A 27,530-nucleotide genomic window follows, 5' to 3' on the forward strand; every position below is an offset into this window, starting at 1 on the left:
GAGAGTGTCGGCAGCAGAGTGGGACAGCGCTGTAGGAGAGAGGAGGTGAGTATGATTGTTTATTTTTTTTGTGGGCTGTGTGATGGGGGCTCAAGGGGTGCCACGCATACCAGCATGGGGGCTCAAGGGGTGCCACGCATACCAGCATGGGGGGGGGATGAGGGCCACATATACCAGGAAGGAGGGACCATACATACCAGGATGGGGGATATTAACAGAATTGGGGGACATTACCCCTATACAGGCGTCAGCAGCAGACCCCCCTCCCCCATAACAGTGCATCGTGACCACATTTTTTTCCCTATTTTCCTCCTCTAAAACCTAGGTGCGTCTTATGGTCCGGTGTGTTTTCTAGTACGAAAAATACGGTACTTGGCTGATGGCATGTCATATCTGCATTACGTATATAAATGGTGAACCAAAGGTTTGTGGACCTCACCCTGCAGCTGTCTCAGAAAATGAATAGCAGGGGAAGTAGCACATTCTTTACTCTCAGGGCTACCTTCCTGTTTAATGCTGTTCCTGGGAAAAATATATCAACGGGTGTGTGCCTGGATATCAGGACAACCAAAACGTTAGCATACTGCGGCATTAAATGGCTCCACTTTCTTCCACTTTGTCTATTGAACTGCTGCCTTGAAGGACAAATGAATGTGGCAATTGATAATTCAGCAGTGCACAGGGCAACACAAGTCACAAGAGCCTGATCAGATTACCTCTATTATAATCTTGTCCTCTAATGAGTCTGAATGTGATCCTGACACTTCATTCTCAGGCTCATCTACAAAGTATATTAATGCTTCACCAAGCTGACCGGACATCTGCTACCATATAGAAGATCTGCTCTACTACTTTCTGCTTAACGTACATGGAAAAATGGCCAAAACATAGAACAAAAAACACCCAGTAAGGTGTCTATGCTTTTCAAAACATGATTAATCGGCATGTGGGCATTACTGGTTAAACTAGGAAGGATATGAAGTGGTTGGCCCTTTTTAGAAAACTTTGGACTATAAACCGCATTAGGTTATAAGGAAACCTAGTATTACTCACCCTTCCAGAGTCCAACGCAGGCTCTCCACCTCTACCCTGGTCTCTCTGCAGAGCCGCAGCAGCCAATCAGTGAGCTCAGCAGCTTGTACAGTCTACATGGGTAGAGCTGCTGAGGTCTAGAACTGACAGACTGGGGCATTGGCAAACAGCCAGAGCTAGGCCTGGTGACCAAGTTATTTTTTTTTTTTTGAAGAGGCCAATCACTTTAAAATGGCTGAATACAACAGATCATTTACAGATATGCCATGTGCTGTGCAGATATAAAACTGAATAAGACTAAGGTCACACCTTGTAAGAAAACGTTCTCTAGAGCGTCATTGGAAGTGACTGGAAGCACTGGATTCAGCTGGGAGGTCCTACCTACGGTTATGATAGAACTGCTTGGTGCACAGGTTACCATTTCTTTCACATCACAAAGCAAGACAGGCTGTATCTTAGGCAGCTAATTAGGATAAAGATAACAGGCATATGATATATAGAGGTATAGTATGTCCATCAGTTTACCAAGAATCTCTGCATATATCTATAAAACCGTGGACTTAAGTGAACTGAACTAGAACCAACAAAAGAGAACCGAGAATCGATCAAAAAAAAACTTTATTCGGTGTACATGTGGTGGCACAGAAGGTGCTCACAAAGAATAAAATATAATAACAGATATAAAACAAAAGATTGGAACACAGTACCATAAATAATTCTATAAATAAAGTGCACCAATGCTAATATGAAGTATAAATATAAAGTGCACAGATGGATTAAATTCATGAATTGCTTAAGGCAGATCTCACAAGGAGAGATTCAAGGTACTTAGAACAATGAAAATGTCAAGCCATGGCCATGGGGTAAATGCAAAAAGTGGTCATCACTAAATCATATATAAACATCCTTAATCGGGAGTCCAAAATGTGACCAAACAATGTAGAGCGCAAAGTTGTATCAGGCTATACATACCAATGGGAGACTACGAGGCTGCAGACAGTGTGGCGCCAGACCCCTGCAGCTAATCATAATAATGCATTTCATTTGTGTTGTGAAATCTGGTGACAGATCCGTTTTAAAGGAGACAAGAAAAAAATTACAGAGAAAGATTTTGTGAATTTGAAAAGGACATGAGCTGCAGTGCACAATGATGGCCTCCCTCCTGTTGCTGCGACAACGCCATCTATGCCAAAGGACAGATACTGCTCCAAACTCCAAAAGGTACACTCTGCTTTCTCTGACAGTCCCATCAACAATGAATGGAGCAGAAGTCAAGCATGCATACCTCGGCTCTCATCAAGACCTGCAGGACCTGGTTCATGGCTCCAAAGCTCTGATCTCAGGGAGTCCCAAGTGGTTGGACCCCCAGTGATCAGCCAATTATCTCCAAACCAATAGGGAACAACATTTTAGAAGTTGAATATCAGTTTCTACCAGCACCAAAGCAATGCCCTCAGCCTGTGACCGCCATTGGTTCAGGGGCCGTGAGTGGTGACAGTCTCCATGCAGTGCTGTCAAACAAGTAGGCAACAAGAAATTAAAGTATTTCTACATCCAGAAATCAACAGCAAAATCAGATCTCAAGTCCAAATGCTCTAACAGAAAGGAGGAAGCACTCAACCCCAGAGAACCTCCTACTATCCAGAAAACAAGAGGACGCCATCCAAGCATGCAGCAAGCACAACATGAAGTCAGAAGACCATTGGCTGTACCCTACAGCGATTCTTAAATTAAAGGGACTCTGTTAGTACAGAATGACTGTTCAAACCAAGCACAGGTGCACCATGGCGCAGCCATACGTTTTACTACACCTTCACACTTACTTATTTCAATCCATCTCCATGCTTTGTTGGAACAGTCATTTCGTGCTGTCCCTTTAAGCTCTCCGCTCTTCTTATTTGATCTCCACTTTTATAAAGTCGTCCACAAAGCAGTCATGCACAGCAAGAACAACATGGTGGAGGAAGAGACATCGGAGAAGTCCAGAAATAAGTCATCTTCAAGGTTCAGGTACTTCACATTTTAAGAAGAAAACTTTTAAAACCTCTAAACGGTATATGCACACGGTCATTAGCCGCTGAGGGTTTGAAGCTATGTGTTATGCAGCGTCCAGATGTTACAGCAAAGTTGAAGGGAATTCTAGAAATCCCATGTCCACCATGCGTCTCTGGGCACCTGCGGACCCTGACATGCGTCTTTCAGCATGTCAATTTCTCTTGCGGGTCTGCATGCGGGCTATCCCCTTAGACTAATATCTATGAGGAAAGTCTGCGTGAGAAAAAAAATGGTGCCGCTTAATTACATAAAGAGCAGAAGCCGCGCGACTATTCCAGTGTCGTGGCCGCAGGTGGCTCCTGACAGTACGCACATACACTGAGAATGGTAGAAGTGACAGGCAGCAGCTTCTTGTTGGCAGCCTCCCCCTGGCCATAAACCTAGGATAGCTTGTTCAGCCAACTGCACCATAACAATGGACACAATAGGGAGCTTGTTTTTCTCCTGGGGGAACGGATGGATTTAGCAAGGAAGAAATTCAACATGAACCTGAACCTTTTTATCCTATCATTTACTGTTAGTAGAAGGCAGAAGACCCCATAGATTTCAGACAGTTGGTCAAACTGCCCAACACATCCATGATCACGTGTGGACACAGGGGAGGGGCAGGTCTCTCGTTTCAGAATGACCCTAAATTTGGTGCTGGGACATTGGGGCAACTATCATAATGAAAGCATGCTAGGACCCTGGGTTATATACAGAGGATTGGAAAATTGGGACCCTTGTTATCACAATTTGTCGGACACACAGCTGACCTGTGGATAGGTGAGGAAAGGCCGGTGGGCAGCACTGTAGCCTTGGGGTCAAATCCCACCAAGGACAACTTCTGAAAGGAGTTTGTATGTTCTCCCCGTGTTTAGTGGGTTTCCTCCCACCCTGCAGACATACTGATAGGGAATTCAGATTGTGAGCCCCAATGGGGACAGTGATGTACAACACTGCAAAATATATAAAGTAAAGACACTTTAGTTTTCTGTGTGGGGACAGGAACCTGGGAGAATAACATGACTGGGCAGAGGATAGTCAGAGGCCCTTGTTGTGGCTGCCCAGTGGGTTACATGTTGGGAACTGACCCATACATGGCAGTAAAGGAGGCGCCCAGGTCCTTACACACACGTCCTTATACACATAGACACTCACAAATCCTTACATACTGTGACAAAGTCACTGGCAGAGTGTCAGAGGGGAGATGTTTACTGAGGCTGTTAGTGATGTGAAACTGGAAGTCTTCTCCTGCATGGTATGTGCTGAGAGGGTTAATCAGACATATTTAAATAGGCCAGTTTTTTGTGAATGGCTATAGTGAAGGCGGGAGGCCATTCACATCTTCACTCCCGGGGTGTGGTCTGGGGTTTAAATACTTGGCCTGCTGAGGCAAAGGTTTTACTGTCCTATGTGTCACCAGGAGGTTGTTAATTATTATCGGTCCTGTCCTACGTGTCAGTTTACTGCTCCCGTTTTCCACTTCCATAGTCCCCTGGTCCTGTTACCTATTATAAAGGTTCAATTTGACCGAATTGCTATAGACCTTGTAGGGCCCTTAGTTAAGTCTGCCAGGTGTCACTAATACATCATGGTGGTGCTGGACTACGCAACACTGTACCCAGAGGCGGTACCATTGAGAAACTCCTCTGCCCGGAATATAGCGCGAGAAATAGTTCATATCTTCTCCCGTATGGGCCTGAAAAAGGAAATCCTGACGGACCAAGTAACTCCGTCCATGTCGAAAGTGATGAGGGAGTTGTGTAAGGCTCTGCTAATTACTCAACTCCAGACGTCGGTGTACCATCCGCATATGGACGGCCTAGTAGAGACGTTCAACAAGACCCTAAAGTCCATGCTTAAGAAGGTCGTGGAGAATGGCAGAGACTGGGACTGCCTACTACCGTACCTACTGTTAACTATTAGGGAAGTTCCCCAGGCCTCTACGGGGTTCTCACCCTTCGAGTTGCTTTACGGACGGCACCCTCGGGAACTGTTGGACATTGCGAAGCCGAAGTAACACCCCACCGAAGCGTCATTGAGCATGTGGCTCAGATGCAAGACCGGATCACGAGGGTGACGCCGATTGTAAGAGAGAGCATCCTTCAAGCACAAGAGGCCCAGGCAAGGGTCAACAAATCGGTCGGCAAGAAGGAGGCAGTTTAGCCCTGGAGACCGGGTATTGAATGAAGTCAACTACTAGGTCCACCTACCAGCGAGAAAAAAAAGCTGTATCAGATGTATCACATTTACCTGCTCAAACCTTGGCAAGACAGGGAACCGGTGGAAGCTATGTGCCTGGGGGCCCATCCTGAAGCGCGAGTCGAGGACGTCACAGAGGCAGAGACACTGTCACCGACCCAGAAGCAACAGTACCGAGAGCTGCTTCAGAGGAACCGGGACCTGTTGTCGGAGCTGTCAGGTTGTACGCAGGTAGTCAAGCATGAAATCTTGACGGAGCCACATGTGAGGGCGAATCAAAGACCCTATCGGATTTCCCGAAGCCCGCCGCGAAGTGATCTCCAAGGAGGTGAGGAGAATGTGGAGCCTAGGCGTCAGAGAAGTCATAAAGCGGCTGGTCCAGCCCCACTGTCCTTATGCCGAACCTGCATGGAGAATGACTGTTCTGTAATAACTACAGGACGCTGAATGAGTTGTCAAAGTTCGACGCGTATCCAATGCCCAGTGTCGATGAGCTCATTGAGAGGCTAAGGTCAGCCAGATATATCACCACCTAACGAAAGGATACTGGCAAGTTCTCCTGTCCAAGTGCCAAGGAGAAGATGGCTTTCTCTACTCCTGACGAGTGCTTTCAGTACACCAGGATGCCACTTGGTCTGCAGGGAGCCCCAGCTACCTTCCAGAGGGCCATGGACCGGATCCTAGCCTCGCACAAGAAGTATGCCGCAGCTTACCTAGATGACATCGTGATCTTCAGCCCGGATTGGGGGAAGTCACTTGCCAAAGGTCCAGGCGGTACTTGACGCCCTAAAGAAGGCTGGGTTTACAATAAACCCAAAGAAGTGCGCCATGGAGGAAAGAAGAGGCAAAATACTTGGGCTAAATCGTCGGAAGAGGTGAAATCAAGCCGCAAGTAAATAAGGTGGAGGCTATCTGAAATTGGCTGTAACCGGTCTCCAAGAAACAGGTTCGGGCGTTTCTGGGAATTGTGGGGTACTATCGGCGATTTATCCCAAATTTCGCCATGATAGCCACACACCTGACCGACCTGCTTAAAAGGACGAATATGACGATGGCCAAATAGTCGGCTGAAGCGGAGAGAGAGTTCCAGGAATTAAAGCTCAGCCTGTGTAAGCAACTGGTCTTGATTGCTCCTGACTTCAATAAGGAGTTTGTGGTCCAGATGGACGCCACGGAGGTTGGGAGAAGTGTGATCACAAGAAGGAAACGAGGAGGAACATCCCATTCCGTATTTAAGCAGGAAACTCTCTGCCTGTGAGAAAAACTATGCCATTGTAGAAAAAGAGTGCTTGGCCATCAAGTGGGCCGTTGACACCTTGATATACATCTGTTAGGTCAAAAGTTCAGGCTAGTATCAGATCATGCGCCCCTGAGATGGATGAGGGAAAAGAAGGGAGAAGAATGCCCTAGTGACTAGGTGGTTTCTTGCACTCCAGGACTTTAATTTTCATGTGGAGCACAGGCCCGGGAAACTACATGGAAATGCAGATGCCCTGTCCAGACTTCCCCCCCTTCTGCCCAAAGTTGGTGGTTTTGGCACCTTGACTGGCTAAACAGGGGAGGGGGTATGTAACAAAGTCACTGGCAGAGTGTCAGAGGGGAGATGTTTACTGAGGCTGTTAGCTTCAGTGATGTGAAACTGAAAGTCTTCTCCAGCATGGTTTGTGCTGAGAGGGTTAATCAGACATTTAAATGGCTCAGTTTTTTGTGAATGGCTATAGTGCGGGCGTGAGGCCATGCACCATATCTTCACCCCAGGGTGAGGTCTGGGGTTTAAATACTCGGCCAGCTGAGGCATTTAGTGTTCACTGACTCTGGGAGGCAAACTCCATTAGATATGTTTGTGTTCAGCTGATCTGAACTGTGTAGTTACTAAACTCTGAGCAGGCAGATCCCAGCTACCACAAGGACTGTGCTTTGTGTTGCCATTTTGGTTTTCCCCAGTAGGCCCTGTTTTCTTTTATGGACTTAATGTTGGTTTATGCTGCACTTTAATAAACCAACACAAAATTTAAAGAGACAGAATACCTGTCTACCTCTGTGTGCAGCTGAGTGAGCGATCTACCACAACACACACAGGTCCTATAAGGTCACACACCTGCACTGAAGCCTCACAGAACGCTGACAGCGCCCCCAGACCCCTCTACAACGCCTCCTGGCACATGCCGCCGGTCCCCTGCGCCCACCACCTGCCCCCGCAGCAGCCCCGTGCACAGCCGCGCTTACCATCCGGGAACTCCCGGTCGCTGATGTGCTGTAGGTGGGAGCCGGGCTCGGTCTCCCCCAGGACCACTTCCACCTGGTACGGGTCCGCCCGATCCACCACTACGCGGGCCCGGCCCAGCTTCGGACTGGCGTCCGGGGACACACAACAAGTCACCGTATTGCCCATGCTGGCTTCCCCGTGAGGCGGCAGTGAGGAGCAGCGGCCGGGCTCTCCTCCCGCTCGGAGGCCTCCTCCTACCCGTCACGGGCACTCACGACACAGGCATGGAGAGCTGGGCGCACAGGTACAATGATGACGGCCACCGGGGCTACTGCTGCTCGGACGGCCGGGCGGGATGCCGCATTCTCTTCTCCCAGCCGGTCCCACGGGAGCTGAGGGCGGGAGTGACTCCGTGACGCTCCACACACCCCTCCGCCGACGTCACGCCCTCCTCTCTACCTCCGGGAGCTCCTTTCCGCTGTCTCCATAGTCCACCAATAGGAGGCATGGTGGGCGGAGACTTGAAGTAAGATGTAGATTTCATTCCAGCCAATCATAGACCCTCTTTCTGGCTAATATGGGCGTGTTGCTGTTAGTAGCGCAATGCCAGCTTCAGCCACCCCGTCACGTGTCAGTACTATGTGCAGTACACCAATCAGCGTGTTCCTGGGCGGAGCTACCTCAGAATGAGGCTTGGGACGCACAATTTCCTGACGCTCCAGCTGAGTTTGAATGGTGGAGAGTTGTCACTACTTCCCACCGGCCGGTAACTATGCGGGGAGGCTTCTGCGGGGGCGGGTGTGAGGCGGGGCGCTCCACGTGGTGACTGGTCGGGAGCCGCAGACACGTCTGCTCTGAGCCATCGGGTGACTATAGCGGCGTCATGGGGTGTCTGTGACCGCAGCACCAGACTATGTAATAGCTCCCAGTGTAGAGTCCATGCAGAAGCTTCACATCCGGGACTCAAATGAGGGCGGCTGCGGCTGCGGCTCCCAGGGCCGGTGTGTCCTCCTTGAGGCGACTGTGTCTTTGAAGGGAACCTGTCTGCAGGCTTTTGCTCTGTAATCGGAGGACAGCATGAGATACAGGCTGAGACACTGATTGCAGCAGTGTGTCAGGGATTGGGCTGTGTGCTGTTGTTTCTATACAATGACTGTTTTCTCAGCAGGAGATTATCACTGGTGCTCTGTGCCTCCTGGTCCATCTCCTCCCCCTGTGATAAGCAGCTCGCTGTCGATATACAGTGCAGGGTGGATTTGATTTAAATCACTAGTCAGTAAGGCTTGATTTAAATCAGTGATTTAAATCAAAGTTTCTACCTAAACTAGTTCTTGCTACTTTAACATGCAAGTAGATGAAGATTTTTAGAATCACTTTTTATATTACTTTTTTCTCCCCAGTTTAATGGGTTAATCATTCATATTTGGACACCACTGTTCTGTTGTACTTGGGAAGGAGAAAAATAATCCTGACCTTAATAACAATTTAAATAGATTTATTCAACTGAAACAATAACAACATTATAGCATAAGTTATTTGCTTAAACAAACATCCATGTTTGTTAACTAATTTGGCTAAACAAAATATATATATATTTTAAGAAACTTAGACTGTCAGCCCAGCCGACACATGAAAAACTTAAATACTACTGTACCTGCTGTCCTCTGTAGCTCACTCGTCGTCATCTTCATCATCATCATCATCATCTTCTTCTTTGTTCCTATTCATAATCTGGAAAAGAAAAACAAGCTTTCCTGCTTTATTGGGTCCCAACCGATTTCTCAATTTAGAATGAATGAGTCCAAAGGAAGAGAATATTCTTTCAACGCCTGCAGAAGAAGCTACTGCTGTTAAAAGTGAAATCATTACTTGAACAGTCTCTAAATCCAAGCGCTTAAGTGACTTCCACCAGTTTACTGGTGTGACCTTCCTTAAAATATCTTCAGCACACATATATTTCTTGAATGGTTCCCCCTTAGCTCTGAAGTTTATTATAGTTGGCATTAAAGATGGATGATTGCTGGATACCCATGTCATAGCTAACTCCTCTTCCTCAGCACTTAGGTTTTGACCCTGATATTGGATATTGACAATATTTGCCAAAAAATGAGCTGGAGTCAGTGCTTGTCCCATTCGTTTGTTTACTGCTTGTAATTTAATTCTGTCCATGTGTAGTTCTGTTTTTAAGTGTTCACTCAGTTCCTTCCAAATTTCAACAGCATCCGCAATAAAACAGCTATTTTTCTGTATTTTGTTTAAAGCTTGAGATGGGTTTCAGGAAGCTCAGCATATGTTCAACATTTCTCTTAAGCCCAATGTTGAGGATTTTGGCCGTGACAGTGCCATCTATTTTATCTTGATATTCTTCACAAAGTGTCATCAGAATAGGCCAGTTTTAGATATACTGCTCAAAACAGTCCAGCACAGAGTTCCATCTAACATCTTGTGGGAGCGTTAGCTTGGTTCCACCCATCCTTTTCAGAGCTGCTGCAGCAAAATGATTATTACGGAAGTATTTAGCAATTTCAACAACATTAGCCTTTATTTCTGGAACACTTAAGTCTTTGGCTAAGAGGTGCAGCAAATGAGCACTGCAACCATATGTTATTAGCAGCTTTGTATTCCCTCCCTGCTCTTCTAAATTTCTTCTCATCTTGGATACGTTTGCAGCATTGTCAGTGACCAAACTGCGTACTAGACATTTGAATTTTTGTTCACATGTTGTTATAGCTTTTACTGCCATTTCTTGTAAGTATTCTGCTGTGTGTGCATTTCCTGACGTATCAGTTGTTTGTGCAAGGAAGACTTTACCTTCTTCTGTTGTTATACAAGCACATACAATAGGATCATTGTGGACATTACTCCACCCATCAATACTTAGGCTAACAATTTTACCCTCCAGAGCTGTTGCACATTGCTCCATTTCTCTGTCATACACTTGATCCAGCAGTTTCCCTGCAACATCAGCTCTGCTGGGTGGACTGTATCCTGGTCTCAGTGACTGAACCATATTAATGAAATGTGGGTTCTCAGTCAGACGGAAAGAAGAGTTTGTTGCATAAATAAACTGGGCAATTTTTTCATCAATCAACTCTTTTTCTAATCTGCTAGTTCTTATCACAAACCTATCTATGGTGGTTCCAGGAGGTAAAGGTTTTTTCTTCCTTTTGGGTGATGGTGATATGTGGCTGTGGGTGTCTGATGATGATGCTGCTGCTAATGAAGCACTATCCTGGATGGATAACTCTGAAACTGTAGAACAGGATGATGGTGATCTTGGAGGTGGATAGTTTCCAGAATCCATGAATTCCCCTAAACAAAAAAAGTCAATGCTGTTATTTTATTGTTTATACAATTTCTGCTTATTGTACACAACACATCACTGCCCCTGCCCCAAAAGGAATATTTGTTTTTCTTCATAACTGTACCAAATGACAGTAACATGCAGTAATAATAAGAAATATATTTTTTCTCACACATGACAGTTCAGTCTTTAGAAATAGGATTCAATAAAAATGTTTACCAACAGATCCTGCCTGTTCAGAAGTGTTTCTTTGGTCATCTTCATCACCGCACTTCTCATGATGTTGCCTCATTCGTGCCACCAGGCCTTGCATCTCTTTTTTGCATGCATGCCTGCCTTACCGATAGACGAAGGAGCTCCATTAAAATATTCCCAAACTGGGTCTCTTTTACGGCCTGCTGCCATTATAAGGAAAGAATGTAATAAACCTCAGATCGTACACACAAACAGATCCAGACTTGTCTGTCTGTGGCTATGCTGCAGTATTGTGCTCAAAGTTTCACTTTCATTTTCTTGTCTGCTTGCCCTTCCTCCTCCTCACACTTAGATTCACATTCTTCTTGTGTTGTGCAGATCTATTCCACTCCAAACAATCAGAAACATATTGTCTAACTTCTTGGACTTGGCACTGAAGGGGTTGATTCTGTATTCATAGGTTTGTAGAACAATAGGATTAAGGTCTTTTTCTCAACTCTGTTCATGTTGTAACATTTTTGCCGTGAAGAAGAGGCTGGGACCTCTGCGGAGTCAAATTCAGTTTTGAGAACTGCGTAAGTAAAGCCAGCGTCTGTGATAATATAGGAGAGAAACTGCCCACTAATCCTACAGAAACCTCTGGAAGAGCATGGCATTGTGAATGTTACACATATACAGCCTTTATTCTACTGAGTTAAACAACTCCGCTTTATCTCATGATGGAAGAACCTTTGGATGGTAAAATATTTTCCTCAAAAAGCAGTTTATTGAAAAAAATCCGATTTAAATCAAAAAAATCCGATTTTTTTGATTTTTTTTTAAAAAAAAACATTGATTTTTATCCACCCTGATACAGTGTATACAGAAAGCTGTGATGTTGGGGGTGGGGCAGCTTTCTCAGGTCTGCCACATCTAAGCACTGTGTGTGTGTGTGTGTGTGTGTGTGTGTGTGTGTGTGTGTGTGTGTGTGTGTGTGTGTGTGTGTGACAACTGCTGCACCCAGTACACTAAGTGACACATCACTGGAATCAGGGTCTATGGCTCTACATTATGCTGCTCTCAGAGGAGGTACCTACTGACAGATTCCCTTTAAGTAAAGGTTTATTCAAGCTAAAAACAAAAATCGGATTCCTCCTTCTCTCCTGGAGCGGCCCAGCCCCCACTCTGAGCCTTATTCAGCATGTTGGGGACATACATTCACTGGATAGGAGTTTGTGTTGTCAGAAAATCACTTATTGTTTGAATCAACTTTTGTCTTACGTGTAATTTTTAAAGACAGTTGGTAATGCTGCTGCGTTTTTTTGTTCTCCGTATCACGATCTTTGTTAATAAGCACACTTGGTAATCTTAAAATTGTCACCATTGCGCTGGGGCATTTCTAGACTCATACGTCCTATCCTTTGAGAAAGCGTTTTCAGCAGACTCCTTATCATCAGAGGCTGGACTATGACAAGTAATGCTTGTACACACAGCTAATAATCCAGGATCCAGCATTCACAACAGTGGATGGCACGTCGCTCCCGCCTCCTCTCCCTTATTAATAACTTGCACACGCTCATTAGATGCTTCAGTACAAAAGTCAGGGTCTGGTCACTGCTGCCAATCTACAGCTGTACTGTACATGGCATTCTCTGAAGCCGGAAGTTACAGCCTAAAACAGCCCTGGTGGCCAGTGTAAGAATTGCAACATTTCTATTTAGTTTTAATACAGATTATGATATGGCAAAAAATAGCCAAATACAAACTATTTAACATAAAAAGCTGATTTAAACATGGGTAATTTCCTGACAAAATATTCCGTATAAGACACAAGTGATCCTGGTGTGATGGCTGAACTAGGCATAAAGTTCATTGCTTTGACTGCATTAATATTAATGGAGAAACCTATATGGAAAGTTTTAGAAGCAACTCCAAGGGTTTAAGCAAAAGGAAGAGAATGTGTTGCATACTCTGAGGGATCTCTGTAAAAATATAGGTTTATTAGTACATAACAGGCCAAGAAACACACAACACCAATTAAAAACTTGAAGGAAATACAGACTCGTCATAATAAAGCTGCAGCACCCACACCCACTTGTGGTACACAGTCGAGAGAAAGTGGCCTCAGATAATAGGAACAACCTGATTAGAGAATACAAAATGTCATGATTACATGAGATGCCTAGCCATGGTGGAAGCACAAAGGATTGGCACAAAAATACCCCAAATATAACCTGTGCTGAAGTAAAGATGTCTGCCACCAAATGATCTATAAAGTGAATATAGACACAAGTCCCAGAAATGTTAATTAAGGGTTAATAATTAAAGTGCTGAAGTGCTAAAAAAAGTCTTTTAGTATATAGCAATAGGGCCCAATCAGTTGGAAACCAATGCCAGATAAATAACTATGACAGTAATATGTGGTGTTCACATGAGGCATACAAGACCTGTGCCAGCAATGAAAAGGTGGATGGGGGTGGAAGAGCAGCCCCACGCGTATCGCCACAGAAGTGGCTTACTCAGGGGAAAAGATTGCACCCACTCAAAAGGTTTCACACGTTTACCAGTTTTGATCAAATCAGGGAGTCGATCGATCAGAGACAAGAGAAACACAACCACTTATGTCTGTGTACAAGGCTTGTCTGCTCTCAGATGCCTGGTCACAAGTTTTTATAACAACACAAAGATGAGGAAAATGGGAATGGCTTAACCCCTTTACAACCCAAGGTGGTTTGCACGTTAATGACCAGGCGAATTTTTACAATTCTGACCACTGTCACTTTACGAGGTTATTACTCTGAAACGCTTCAAAGGATCCCGCTGATTCTGAGATTGTTTTTTCATGACATATTGTACTTCATGATTGTGGTAAAATTTCTTCGATATCACTTTCGTTTATTTGTGAAAAAAACGGAAATTTGGCGAAAATTTTGAAAATTTTGCAATTTCCAAAATTTGAATTTTTATGCCCTTAAATAAGAGATATACAGTACAGACCAAAAGTTTGGACACACCTTCTCATTTAAAGATTTTTCTGTATTTTCATGACTGAAAATTGTACATTCACACTGAAGGCATCAAAACTATGAATTAACACATGTGGAATTATATACGTAACAAAAAAGTGTGAAACAACTGGAAATATGTCTTATATTCTAGGTTCTTCAAAGTAGCCACCTTTTGCTTTGATGACTACTTTGCACACTCTTGGCATTCTCTTGATGAGCTTCAAGAGGTAGTCACCAGAAATGGTCTTCCAACAATCTTGAAGGAGTTCCCAGAGATGCTTAGCACTTGTTGGCCCTTTTGCCTTCACTCTGCTGTCCAGCTCACCCCAAACCATCTCGATTGGGTTCAGGTCTGGTGACTGTGGAGGCCAGGTCATCTGGCGTGGCACCCGATCACTCTCCTTCTTGGTCAAATAGCCCTTACACAGCCTGGAGTTGTGTTTGGGGTCATTGTCCTGTTGAAAAATAAATGATGGTCCAACTAAACGCAAACCGGATGGAATAGCATGCCGCTGCAAGATGCTGTGTTAGCCATGCTGGTTCAGTATGCCTTCAATTTTGAATAAATCCCCAACAGTGTCACCAGCAAAGCACCCCCACACCATCACACCTCCTCCTCCATGCTTCACGGTGGGAACCAGGCATGTAGAGTCCATCCGTTCACCTTTTCTGCGTCACACAAAGACACGGTGGTTGGAACCAAAGATCTCAAATTTGGGCTCATCAAACCAAAGCACAGATTTCCACTGGTCTAATGTCCATTCCTTGTGTTCCTTTGCCCAAACAAGTCTCTTCTGCTTGTTGCCTGTCCTTAGCAGTGGTTTCCTAGCAGCTATTTTTCCATGAAGGCCTGCTGCACAAAGTCTCCTCTTAACAGTTGTTGAAGAGATGTGTCTGCTGCTAGAACTCTGTGTGGCATTGACCTGGTCTCTAATTTGAGCTGCTGTTAACCTGCGATTTCTGAGGCTGATGACTTGGATAAACTTATCCTCAGAAGCAGAGGTGACTCTTGGTCTTCCTTTCCTGGAGTGGTCCTCATGTGAGCCAGTTTCTTTGTAGCGCTTGATGGTTTTTGCAACTGCACTTGGGGACACTTTCAAAGTTTTCCCAATTTTTCGCACTGGCTGACCTTCATTTCTTAAAGTAATGATGGCCACTCGTTTTTCTTTACTTAGCTGCTTTTTTCTTGCCATAATACAAATTCTAACAGTCTATTCAGTAGGACTATCAGCTGTGTATCCACCAGACTTCTGCACAACACAACTGATGGTCCCAACCCCATTTATAAGGCAAGAAATCCCACTTATTAAACCTGACAGGGCACACCTGTGAAGTGAAAACCATTTCCGGTGACTACCTCTTGAAGCTCATCAAGAGAATGCCAAGAGTGTGCAAAGCAGTCATCAAAGCAAAAGGTGGCTACTTTGAAGAACCTAGAATATAAGACATATTTTCAGTTGTTTCACACTTTTTTGTTAAGTATATAATTCCACATGTGTTATTCATAGTTTTGATGCCTTCAGTGTGAATGTACAATTTTCATAGTCATGAAAATACAAAAAAAATCTTTAAATGAGAAGGTGTGTCCAAACTTTTGGTCTGTACTGTATGTCACACAAAATAGTTAATAAATAACATTTCCCACATGTCTACTTTAAATCAGCACAATTTTGGAATCAATTTTTTTTATTATTAGGGAGCTATAAGGGTTGAAAGTTGACCAGCGATTTCTCATTTTTCCAATAAAATTTACAAAACCATTTTTTTAGGGACCACATCACATTTGAAGTCACTTTGAGGGGTCTTTATGACAGAAAATACCCAAAAGTGACACCATTCTAAAAACTGCACCCCTCAAGGTGCTCAAAACCACATTCAAGAACTTTATTAACCCTTCAGGTGCTTCACAGGAATTATTGGAATGTGGAAGATAAAAATGAACAATTAACTTTTTTCACAAAAATGTTACTTTAGACCCAATTTTTTTTTATTTTCACAAGGGTAACAGGAAAAAAAATTTGTTGTGCAATTTCCCCTGGGCATGCAGATACCCCATATGTGGGGGAAAACCACTGCTTTTGCGCACCGCAGGGTTCGGAAGGGAAGGAGCGCCATTTGACTTTTTGTAAAATTTGCTTGAATAATTAGGGGACGCCTTGTTGCGTTTGGAGAGCCCCTGATGTGCCTAAACAGTGGAAACCCCCTACAAGTGACACCATTTTAGAAACTAGACCCCTCAGGGAACTTATCTAGATGTGTGGTGAGCACCCTGAAACACCAAGTCCTTTACAGAAGTTTATAACATGGAGCCGTGGAAATAAAAAAATCAAACTTTTTCCACAAAAATGAAGTTTTAGCCCCAATTTTTTTATTTTCACAAGGGTAAGAGGAGAAAATGGGCCCCAAAAACTGTTGTGGAATTTCTCCTGAGTACGCCAATAACCCATATGTGGGGAAAATACAGTGTTTGGGCGTACGGCAGAGTTCAGAAGGGAAGGAGCACTGTGTGACTTTTTGAACTACACCCCTCAAGGATTTTATCAAGGGGTACAGTGAACATTTTGAACCCAGAGGTATGACACAGAATTTGATAACATTAGGTCATGATATTGAATAAATTGTCATTAGTCTTGAGTGTAAGTGCTCGCTACTTGAGTTTGCATCGGGTACTCAGGTATGCACCATGTATCACGGGTGTTCCAGTGAAATGCTCGAGTCCCTGCCCGCATGTTTCACGGTTATTAGACACCCAAAAAAAACATGCGGTGATCACTCGTGCATGGCAGGCAATCGCCGCAAGGTTTTTTGGCCGCGAAGCATATGGGGCGGAGACTCGAGCACCCGCGATACTCAATGCATACCCGAGCACCCGATGCAAACTCAAGTAGCGAGCACTTGCGATCAACACTAGTTGCCATATCGTCATCTTTTTTTTTTTGTTTTGTTTTTTACTTTTGAAAAAAAGCCCAACCCTAAACCCTAGCAGAACCCTAACCCTAGCCCAAGAGTTTATTTTTATGCCGTTCCTCGTGCGGTATAAGTGATTAGACGACTTTATTCTTCGGGTCAGTGCGACTATAGCGATACCAGAATCATATGGGGTTTTTATGACTGACAGCTGTCACACACTAAAAGACCCATTTTTTTGCAAAGACTAGTTTTTGCATCGCCATATTTTGAGAGCTATAACTTTTACATATTTTGGCCAACAGTTATGTGACGGCTTGTTTTTTGCGGCATGAGTTGACGTTGTTATTGGTACCATTTTCAGGCACGTGACATTTTTTGATCGCTTTCTATTCCAATTTTTGGGAGGCAGAATAAACAAAAACCAAGAATTCAGGAATTGTTTTTTTTTTAATTTTTATTCTGTTCCGCTTGTGGTAAAATTGACAAGGCAGCGTTATTCTTCGGGTCAGTACGTTTACAGCGGTACCACATTTATATAGTTTTTCTATGTTTTGGCGCTTTTACATAATTTTTTCTATAAAATTGCTTTTATTATTTTTTTGCATCGCTTTATTCTGAGAGCTATAACTTTTTTATTTTTCTGCTGATGGAGCTGTATGTTGGCTTGTTTTTTGCGGGACGAGATGACGTTTTCAGCGGTACCATTTTTATTTATATTCGTCTTTTTGATTGCGTGTTATTCCATTTTTTGTTTGGCGGTATGATAATAAAGCATTGTTTTTTGCTTCGTTATTATTATTTTTTTTTTACCATGTTCACTGAAGGGGTTAACTAGTGGGACAATTTTATAGTTCAGGTCGTTCTGGACGCGGCGATACCAAATATGTGTACTTTTATTGTTTGTTTGTTTTTTATAATAATATTTATTGATGGGTACATTATATTTTTATCTTTGGTGGATTATTTTTTTATATTTTTACAATTTTTGTTTTATTTTTTTTTTCATTTTCTGACATTTTTTTTTACTTTGTCCCACTATGGGACTTTCACTTTTTTTTTTATTCTGATCGTCTGCATAGCCCAGGAATGGAGCACCATCCCTGTGCTATACAGGCTGTCAGCGCTGCACATGGAGAAGATAGTTTGGTCATGCGCAGTGCATGACCAAACTATCTTACTGCTGTCTGGTAACTTGGATGTTGTCATGACGACATCAGGTTGTCATGGTAACATCCGGGAAGCCGTGGCAGACAGCACTGGAGGCCGGAAGAGGAGGTAAGTATTGCGATCACCTCCCCTTGCTACCGCAATGCTGCGATCGACATCGATCGCAGCATTACGGGGGTTAATGTGCCGGGAGCGGTGTGGGACCGCTCCCTACACATTGTCACAGCTGACACCCGATACTATCAGCTGACACCCGGCGGCGATCGCGCCCGCACAACCTGTGTGCGGGCGCGATCGCAAAGACATACTAATACGTGTCTGGCTCTTAAAGCCCAGGGCACAGATACGTATTAATACATCTTGGGCTTTAAATGGGTTAATACATTACATTACCAAAAAAGGAAGATATCTAAGTTAGGAATAACTAAGTTGTAAATTATGGATTCTGCTGACTTCCTTAGAAACAGGCTATATCTGGTTTACTATACTTTCAGAAACAATGAAAGCTTTAATACAAAAACCGCTCTATATAAGATACAACACCCTGTGTTATTGCTTTATAAATAATACTTATAAAGCTAATACTAAAACACAATATTATCAAAGATATATGAATTGTCTAAATAATAAAGCAAAGTATAAATATTTGCCATAATAATATACATGTGCTTCACACTAACATATGCATGCGCATGGTTAGTTACCCTTTAATAATTAAAACTTTACCATGTGAAAAATTGCTATATATCTGCAGATATGGGGATAAACTGCAGGTTAACAGGAGGAAATGAACTTTATCCTTCCCGGCAGCCTCAGGCTTTCAGTCATGGGGTGGGCCAGCATAGTGAGCGGCGACTGACAGACAGCTCAGCAGTGCATTAATGCTGAGCTGGCTGTTGGTCAGTTCAGCATTATGTCTATAATACAATATATACAGAAACATAAGGGATTCCTGCTCTCTTGTCTCTTTATAGCACATGTGCAATGCCCTCCATGCTTCTGAATATCAGTACTGAGCAGTGTAGCTGTGAATGCAGCTCTGAGATGAGATAAACACATAACGAAGGGCCCGGACTTTGTGCCCCTCCTATGCTGCAGCAGCAGAGGCTGTCCATGGCGATAAAGCTGGCTGGATCAAGATCTGACCAGATTCAGAGCAGTGCTTAGCAGTCCCATTGGAAAGAGCTTGTAAGCACTGCACCTGTTCAGCCACCACTGAGAGACTTCCGAGGTGCCCGGTAACCTATGCAACAAGCAATAACATTAAAAATCTCTCTGCTCTTCAAAAAAAGAGAATTTTTAATAAGAAGAAAATAGCATAGTTGCTTATTTTTACAATCCCTTTGCAGTTTTAGCAATAAAAGCACCTAAGATTAACCCTGTAATGGAAATCAGCAACACAGTCTGTGTTACTCTCTCATCCTCCTCTCTCCTCAGATATCAGTAGGCAGCTTTAACGCCTCATTATGCTGGCAGTCAATTTGTTCTTGAGCAAGATGGATTTTGACTGTTTTTCAATGTGAGTGATGAGTTCAGGGGGAAGGAGAAAAGAGGCTCATGAGTGAAGAAAGAAGCAGATTTCTTTGATAAGACATACTACAGTGTCATATATTTGTCTTTACTACTGACTTATGCAAAGTTTTATGAAACAACGGTGATCATTTAAAGTATATACTATGTGTACACACCTCACCATTGCAGCACCAAGATGGAAGAGTCATGAGATGATGGAAATCACAAGATGGCTAGACATGTTAATGATATGCAAATGGTGAAAAAATAGGTTCCCTTTAAAATGTTGATTCTATCACCCTGAAGCTGCTGCCCACATTGCAGACAGCGTGTGGTAGACAAGGAGGAGCTGAGCAGACTGATGTATAGTTTTGTGAGAAAAGATTCAGTATAACCTGCAGAAATGCCCGCACTTACACCCCTTAGCTGCTAACAATAAGATTATTAATGGTTGTCTGAGGAGTATTCTGCCGCACTGAATGGACTTGGGCAAATCATCAAGATCCACTGCTGGCAGCTCCTTTGCAATTGCCGACCAATGATATCCCAGATGTACTCGATAGGAGACAAGTCCAGAGAGGCTGCAGGCCATGGTAGCACATTTACAGTGCCGTTAAAGTATTCATACAATTTTCAGATTTGTATTTTAAAAATATTTTAGAAAACATTGTGTCATTTCCTTTACACTTCACAAATACTTGCACTTTGTGTTAGTATAACACATAAAATCCCAGTAACATAGACTACCTTTCAAAAGTTTGGGGTCACCCAAACAATTTTGTGTATTCCATGAAAACTCATACTTTTATTTATCAAGTGAGTTGCAAAATGATTAGGAAATATAGTCCAGACATTGAAAGATTAGAAATAATGATTTTTATTTGAAAGAATAATTTTCTCCTTCAAAATTTGCTTTCGTCACAGAATGCTTCCTTTGCAGCAATTACAGCATTGCAGACCTTTGGCATTCTAGCTGTTAATTTGCTGCGGTAATCTTGAGAAATTTCACCCCATGCTTCCTGAAGCCCCTTCCACAAGTTGGATTGGCTTGATGGGCACTTTTTGCCTACCATACGGTCAAGCTGCTCCCACAACAGCTCAATGGGGTTGAGATCTGGTGACTGCGCTGGCCACTCCATTACAGATAGAAGACCAGCTGCTTGCTTCTTCCCTAAATAGTTCATGTATAATTTGGAGGTGTGCTTTGGGTCATTGTCTTGTTGTAGGATGAATTTAGCTCCAATCAAGCGCTGTCCACATGGTATGGCATGACGTTGCAAAATTGAGTGATAGCCTTCCTTGTTCAAAATCCTATTTACCTTGCACAAATCTCCCACTTTACTAGCACCAAAGCAACCCTAGACCATCACATTACCTCCACCATGCTTGACAGATGTTGTCATGCACTCTTCCAGCATCTTTTCTGTTGTTCTGCGTCTCACAAATATTCTTCTGTGTGACCCAAACACCTCAAACTTTGATTGATTCGTCTGTCCATAAAACTTTTTTCCCATCTTTCTCTGTCCAATGTCTGGGTCTTTTGCCCATATTAATATTTTCCTTTTATTAGCTAGTATCAGATGGCTTTTTCTTTGCCACTTTGCCCTGAAGGCCAGCATCCCGCCTCTTCACTGTACAGTGGTGGCCAAAAGTATTGGCACCCCTGCAATTCTGTCAGATAATACTCAGTTTCTTCTTGAAAATGATTGCAATCACAAATTCTTTGGTATTATTATCTTCATTTAATTTGCTTGCAAGGAAAAAACACAGAAGAGAATGAAGCAAAAATCAAATGATTGATCATTTCACACAAAACTCCAAAAATGGGCCAGACAAAAGTATTGGCACCCTCAGCCTAATACTTGGTTGCACAACATTTAGCCAAAATAACTGCGAACAACCGCTTCCGGTAACCATCAATGAGTTTCTTACAATGCTTTGCTGGAATTGTAGACCATTCTTCTTTGGCAAACTGCTCCAGGTCCCTGATATTTGAAGGGTGCCTTCTCCAAACTGCCATTTTGAGATCTCTCCACAGGTGTTCTATGGGATTCAGGTCTGGACTCATTGCTGGCCACCTTAGAAGTCTCCAGTGCTTTCTCTCAAACCATTTTATAGTGCTTTTGGAAGTGTGTTTTGGGTCATTGTCCTGCTGGAAGACCCATGACCTCTGAGGGAGACCCAGCTTTCTCACACTGGGCCCTACATTATGCTGCAAAATTTGTTGGTAGTCTTCAGACTTCATAATGCCATGCACATGGTCAAGCAGTCCAGTGCCAGAGGCAGCAAAGCAACCCAAAACATCAGGGAACCTCCGCCATGTTTGACTGTAGGGACCGTGTTCTTTTCTTTGAATGCCTCTTTTTTTTTTCCTGTACACACTATGTTGATGCTTTTTCCCAAAAAGCTCTACTTTTGTCTCATCTGACCAGAGAACATTCTTCCAAATCGTTTTAGGCTTTCTCAGGTAAGTTTTGGCAAACTCCAGCCTGACTTTTTTATGTCTCGGGGTAAGAAGTGGGGTCTTCCTGGGTATCCTACCATACAGTCCCTTTTCATTCAGACGCCGACGGATAGTATGGGTTGACATTGTTGTACCCTCGGACTGCAGGGCAGCTTGAACTTGTTTGGATGTTAGTCGAGGTTCTTTATCCACCATCCGCACAATCTTGTGTTGAAATCTCTCGTCAATTTTTCTTTTCCGTCCACATCTAGGGAGGTTATCCACAGTGCCATGGGCTTTAAACTTCTTGATGACACTGCGCACGGAAGACACAGGAACATTCAGGTCTTTGGAGATGGACTTGTAGCCTTGAAATTGCTCATGCTTCCTCACAATTTGGTTTCTCAAGTCCTCAGACAGTTCTTTGGTCTTCTTTCTTTTCTCTATGCTCAATGTGGTACACACAAGGACACAGGACAGAGGTTGAGGCAACTTTAATCCATGTTAACTGGCTGCAAGTGTGATTTAGTTATTGCCAACACCTGTTAGGTGCCACAGGTAAGTTACAGGTGCTGTTAATTACACGAATTAGAGAAGCATCAGATGATTTTTCAAACAGTGCCAATACTTTTGTCCACCCCCTTTTTTAGGTTTGGTGTGGAATTATATCCAATTTGGCTTTAGGACAATTCTTTTTGTGTTTTTTCATTGAAGACAAATTAAATGAAGATAATAATACCAAAGAATTTGTGATTGCAATCATTTTCAGGAAGAAACTGAGTATTATCTGACAGAATTGCAGGGGTGCCAATACTTTTGGCCACCACTGTAGACGTTGACACTGGCGTTTTGCGTGTACTATTTAATGAAGCTGCCAGTTGAGGAGCTGTGAGTTGTCGATTTCTCAATCTTGAGACGCTAATGTACTTGTCTTGTTGCTCAGTTGTGCAGCGAGGCCTCCCACTTCTCTTTCTACTCTGGTTAGAGCCTGTTTGTGCTCTCCTCTGAAGGGAGTAGTACACACCGTTGTAGGAAATCTTCAGTTTTTTGGCAAATTCTCGCATGGAATAGCCTTCATTTCTAAGAACAAGAATAGACTGTCGAGTTTCACATGAAAGTTCTCTTCTGGCCATTTTGAGAGTTTCATAGAACAAACAAATATAATGCTCCAGATTCTCAACTAGCTCAAAGGAAGGTCAATTTTATAGCTTCTCAAATCTGCCAAACCGTTTATAGCTGGGCTAACATACTTGTGCAATGGTTTTCTAGGGTTTTCTAAACATCCATTAGCCTTCATACACAGTTAGCAAACACAATGTACCATTAAAACACTGGAGTGATGGTTGTTGGAAATGGGCCTCTATACACCTATGTAGATATTGCAATAAAAACAAGACATTTGCAGCTAGAATAGTAATTTACCAAATTAACAATGTATAGAGTGTATTTCTGATTCATTTAATGTTAGCTTCATTGAAAAAAAAAGTGCTTTTCTTTCAAAAATACTGAAATTTCTAAATGACCCCAAACTTTTGAACGGTAGTGTACATTTATATTTGTAGGTGTAACTTGAAAAAAATGTGGATAAGTTCACGCAGTATGAATAGTTTTTGGAGGCACCTGCTAACACAGGTCGTGCATGTTAGCAGGAGCAATGTGTAGCCTGCCTGGTGTTATCGTGTGGAAAAAACGGCTTCTGGGACACTTTGCACTTACATGCCAAAGCGTGCGCCCATACTTCATACCTAATAAATCAAGATGTTTGAAAACTTTGTTTCCACTTTTTCATCATTTCTATATCACAATCATGTCTGTCCATCCTGTGATTTCTGTAATGCCACATCTTTTCCTTCTTGGTGCTGCAGTTTCATTGCTGAATGTGTATATACAGTGGCATGCAAAAGTTATGGCACAAGGTTAGACGAGGCTGGGTTTTGTAAAGCTGGGAAATTTGCATCACCTGACCTTTCCTTATAATGATAGTGAATAAGTCATAACCCTAACAGGCTAATTAAGTTACCTGAGCACGCAAATCTCCGAGGTGCCCAAACGTTTGCATTGGCCCATTTTCCTTTTTGTAATTTTTTAAATTACAATGTCATCTTTAACTTTAGGCCTTTTAGAGATCTTTTCATCTTCAACTTGCCTAACTGTTCACAATAACAATAATTGTGACCAGCAGTCCCAAACTTTTACATGCCATTGAATACAGTGTGTGTGTGTGTGTGTATATGTGTGTGTGTATGTGAGTGTGTGTGTGTATAATATATGTATATACAGTACAGACCAAAAGTTTGGACACACCTTCTCATTTAAAGATTTTTCTGTATTTTCATGACTATGAAAATTGTACATTCACACTGAAGGCATCAAAACTATGAATTAACACATGTGGAATTATATACTTAACAAAAAAATGGGAAACAACTGAAAATATGTCTTATATTCTAGGTTCTTCAAAGTAGCCACCTTTTGCTTTGATGACTGCTTTGCACACTTTTGGCATTCTCTTGATGAGCTTCACGAGGTAGTCACCGGAAATGGTTTTCACTTCACAGGTGTGCCCTGTCAGGTTTAACAAGTGTAAGTGGGATTTCTTGCCTTATAAATGGGGTTGGGACCATCAGTTGTGTTGTGCAGAAGTCTGGTGGATACACAGCTGATAGTCCTACTGAATAGACTGTTAGAATTTGTATTATGGCAAGAAAAAAGCAGCTAAGTAAAGAAAAACCAGTGGCCATCATTACTTTAAGAAATGAAGGTCAGTCAGTGCGAAAAATTGGGAAAACTTTGAAAGTGTCCCCAAGTGCAGTTGCAAAAACCATCAAGCTCTGCAAAGAAACTGGCTCATATGAGGACCGCCCCGGGAAAGGAAGACCAAGAGTCACCTCTGCTTCTGAGGATAAGTTTATCTGAGTCACCAGCCTCAGAAATTGCAGGTTAACAGCAGCTCAGATTAGAGACCAGGTCAATGCCACACACAGTTCTAGCAGCAGACACATCTCTTCAACAACTGTTAAGAGGAGATTTTGTGCAGCAGGCCTTCATGGTAAAATAGTTGCTATGAAACCACTGTTAAGGACAGGCAACAAGCAGAAGAGACTTGCTTGGGCTAAAGAACACAAGGAATGGACATTAGACCAGTGGAAATCTGTGCTTTGGTTTGATGGGCCCAAATTTGAGATCTTTGGTTCCAACCACCGTGTCTTTGTGCGACGCAGAAAAGGTGAACGGATGGACTCTACATGCCTGGTTCCCACCGTGAAGCATGGAGGAGGAGGTGTGATGGTGTGGGGGTGCTTTGCTGGTGACACTGTTGGGGATTTATTCAAAATTGAAGGCATACTGAACCGGCATGGCTACCAGAGCATCTTGCAGCGGCATGCTATTCCATCCGGTTTGCATTTAGTTGGACCATCATTTATTTTTCAGTGGGACAATGACCCCAAACACACCTCCCGACTGTGTAAGGGCTATTTGACCAAGAAGGAGAGTGATGGGGTGCTACGCCAGATGACCTGGCCTCCACAGTCACCAGACCTGAACCCAATCGAGATGGTTTGGGGTGAGCTGGACCGCAGAGTGAAGGCAAAAGGGCCAACAAGTGCTAAGCATCTCTGGGAACTCCTTCAAGATTGTTGGAAGACCATTTCCGGTGACTACCTCTTGAAGCTCATCAAGAGAATGCCAAGAGAGTGCAAAGCAGTCATCAAAGCAAATGGTGGCTACTTTGAAGAACCTAGAATATAAGACATATTTTCAGTTGTTTCACACTTTTTTGTTAAGTATATAATTCCACATGTGTTAATTCATAGTTTTGATGCCTTCAGTGTGAATGTACAATTTTCGTAGTCATGAAAATACAGAAAATCTTTAAATGAGAAGGTGTGTCCAAACTTTTGGTCTGTACTGTATATAGTTTTCTTTTCTTGTTTTTTTTTTTTTTTTTTTTAGCCATTTTTAGATATTAGCTACAGCTAACACTTTGGGAGTTATTTGTCAGTGACGTCTCTTTCCAGTGTCACCTTGTTCATGTCTTCCATTTACACGTGGTCTGTGACAGTGACAATAGTGTGATAGTCCGGTCTAGTGAATCAGGCCTTGTCACTTCCCAGCAGGATGGGATTCTGGACAGGCTGATCTGAATAGAGACATTACACATTCTTCATTCTTTGCCAATTTCAGCAACTATGTTAACAATGCAAATCTCTATTTATTTACAGCAAATGGCCTCTTCCTTTAGAAGACTGATTTTGTTTTAACCAGATGACCTTGTCTATAGAACATAAATAATTTTTTTTGGTCTAAATATACCGATTTTACATATACTTCTGTATTTTAAGCTTTTAGAGATCGTCTTTAAAAGAGCCGCACCATGTAAAGTCACTAGAACAGATTCACATACTGCAGCAGCCCCTCTCATTGAGAGCGCGGAGCGTTCCTGTCTGTGAGGGAGTCGGGAGCAGCTGTGGTTGAACGATCATTAGGCCAATAGTCATATCATGTATACAGAGGGGCTTTAGGGTGTTCATTTAATAAAACAGTTATACAAATGAGTGCATCAGTCATGTCTGGCACCTGTAGAGGTTTTAGTGAGGCCTGACAGCCCTTTTAACCCCCCATCCTCCCCCAAAGCCTCTTTGCACCTTCATGACCAGGCCAAATTTTACAATTCTGACCATTGTCACTTTGTGGTAATAACCCTGGAATGCTTCAGTGTATCTCAGTGATTCTGTCACGGTGGTGTCAGCGGTGACAGTCGCCTTGCAGTTGGTTGCAGGAGATCTCTACGTATTGCATTACAGACATCTTCTTAGAGGCTGTCTCTAAGACCCAGCGGCTACCTCCCTCTGGCTAATTAACATCCTGCCTGGGTGTATAAATACCTGCTGTGCGTCAGAGGGAGGTGCCGGCGATATTCATTACTACCTGTGTAAGCTTTAGTAAGAGCAGTACTTCGTCTCTCTGGAGTTTGAGGATGTGTGCACATTTATCTGGCGTTCTCCTAAAGCTAAGCAATTGCCCCGTGTTTGTCCACCCCTGTTGTCTATAGTGTTTAGTGGAGATTGACTATTGCTCATCTCCTCCCTTCCCTAGCCTTAGTCATATGCCAGGGAAAGACAGGGCGAGGCTCGCATGTGGCGATTGGCGAAGAGCCAACACAGGGACGTTAGGGGAGACAGGGTGACGCTAGATCAACCTAGGAGGTCTCCACTCCCCCCCCACCCCTTTACCTAGAGTCTGAGCTCCCTTTCCCTCTTCCCTTTGTGTTGCACTAAGTCTTTCCCACACCTTGCGTGACAGATTCTGAGATTGTTTTTTTCGTGACACATTGTACTATGTTAGTGGTAAATTTAGGGTGATATTTTTTGTGACCACATCACATTTGAAGTGACTTTGAGAGGCCTATTTTACAGAAAATACCCAAAAGTGACACCAGTCTAAAAACTGCACCCCTCAAAGTGCTCAAAAACACATACAGGGTAAGCTCACATGATGCGTGTAACATACCTGGCGGCGCCCTTGCATGGTGGT

General features: G+C 43.2%; 3 protein-coding genes across 4 annotated transcripts in view; 1 reads left to right on the top strand and 2 right to left on the bottom strand.

Annotated features, from left to right (window-relative positions):
- The window catches only part of CCNYL1 (cyclin Y like 1), an 86,331-nt gene extending 78,345 nt beyond the window's left edge, over positions 1–7,986 (bottom strand). The window contains exon 1 of the mRNA XM_073646344.1: positions 7,498–7,986. Coding sequence (XP_073502445.1) covers positions 7,498–7,663 — 166 coding nt within the window. The 5' untranslated portion in view covers positions 7,664–7,986. The remainder of the gene's footprint in view (positions 1–7,497) is intronic.
- A 153-nt stretch (positions 7,987–8,139) lies between these two features.
- The window catches only part of METTL21A (methyltransferase 21A, HSPA lysine), a 28,354-nt gene continuing 8,963 nt past the window's right edge, over positions 8,140–27,530 (top strand). Inside the window, exon 1 of one of the 2 annotated variants that reach the window (XM_073645600.1) lies at positions 8,140–8,243. The gene's annotated coding sequence lies outside the window, so the exon portion shown is untranslated. The other variant, XM_073645601.1, reaches the window with a different exon arrangement.
- Positions 9,873–11,567, bottom strand: LOC141161289 (uncharacterized). Its single transcript, XM_073646101.1, has 2 exons — positions 11,001–11,567; positions 9,873–10,789 (listed from the first exon to the last, which is right to left on the bottom strand). Exons 1-2 carry the CDS (start codon positions 11,092–11,094, stop codon positions 9,873–9,875), a joined length of 1,011 nt encoding a protein of 336 aa, XP_073502202.1. The 5' UTR covers positions 11,095–11,567.

The sequence above is a fragment of the Phyllobates terribilis genome, unplaced genomic scaffold (genome assembly GCF_046119375.1).
Source record: "Phyllobates terribilis strain yellow unplaced genomic scaffold, ASM4611937v1 Scaffold_9__5_contigs__length_417890890, whole genome shotgun sequence".
Classification (NCBI taxonomy): domain Eukaryota; kingdom Metazoa; phylum Chordata; class Amphibia; order Anura; family Dendrobatidae; genus Phyllobates; species Phyllobates terribilis.

Excerpts from the sequence above, each read along its gene's own strand:
- LOC141161289 (XM_073646101.1), bottom strand. The coding sequence starts at position 11,094 with ATGCAAGGCCTGGTGGCACGAATGAGGCAACATCATGAGAAGTGCGGT. Across the intron at positions 10,790-11,000 it reads TGAACAGGCAGGATCTGTTG|GGGAATTCATGGATTCTGGA; the intron begins GTAAACATTTTT and ends TTTTTTGTTTAG.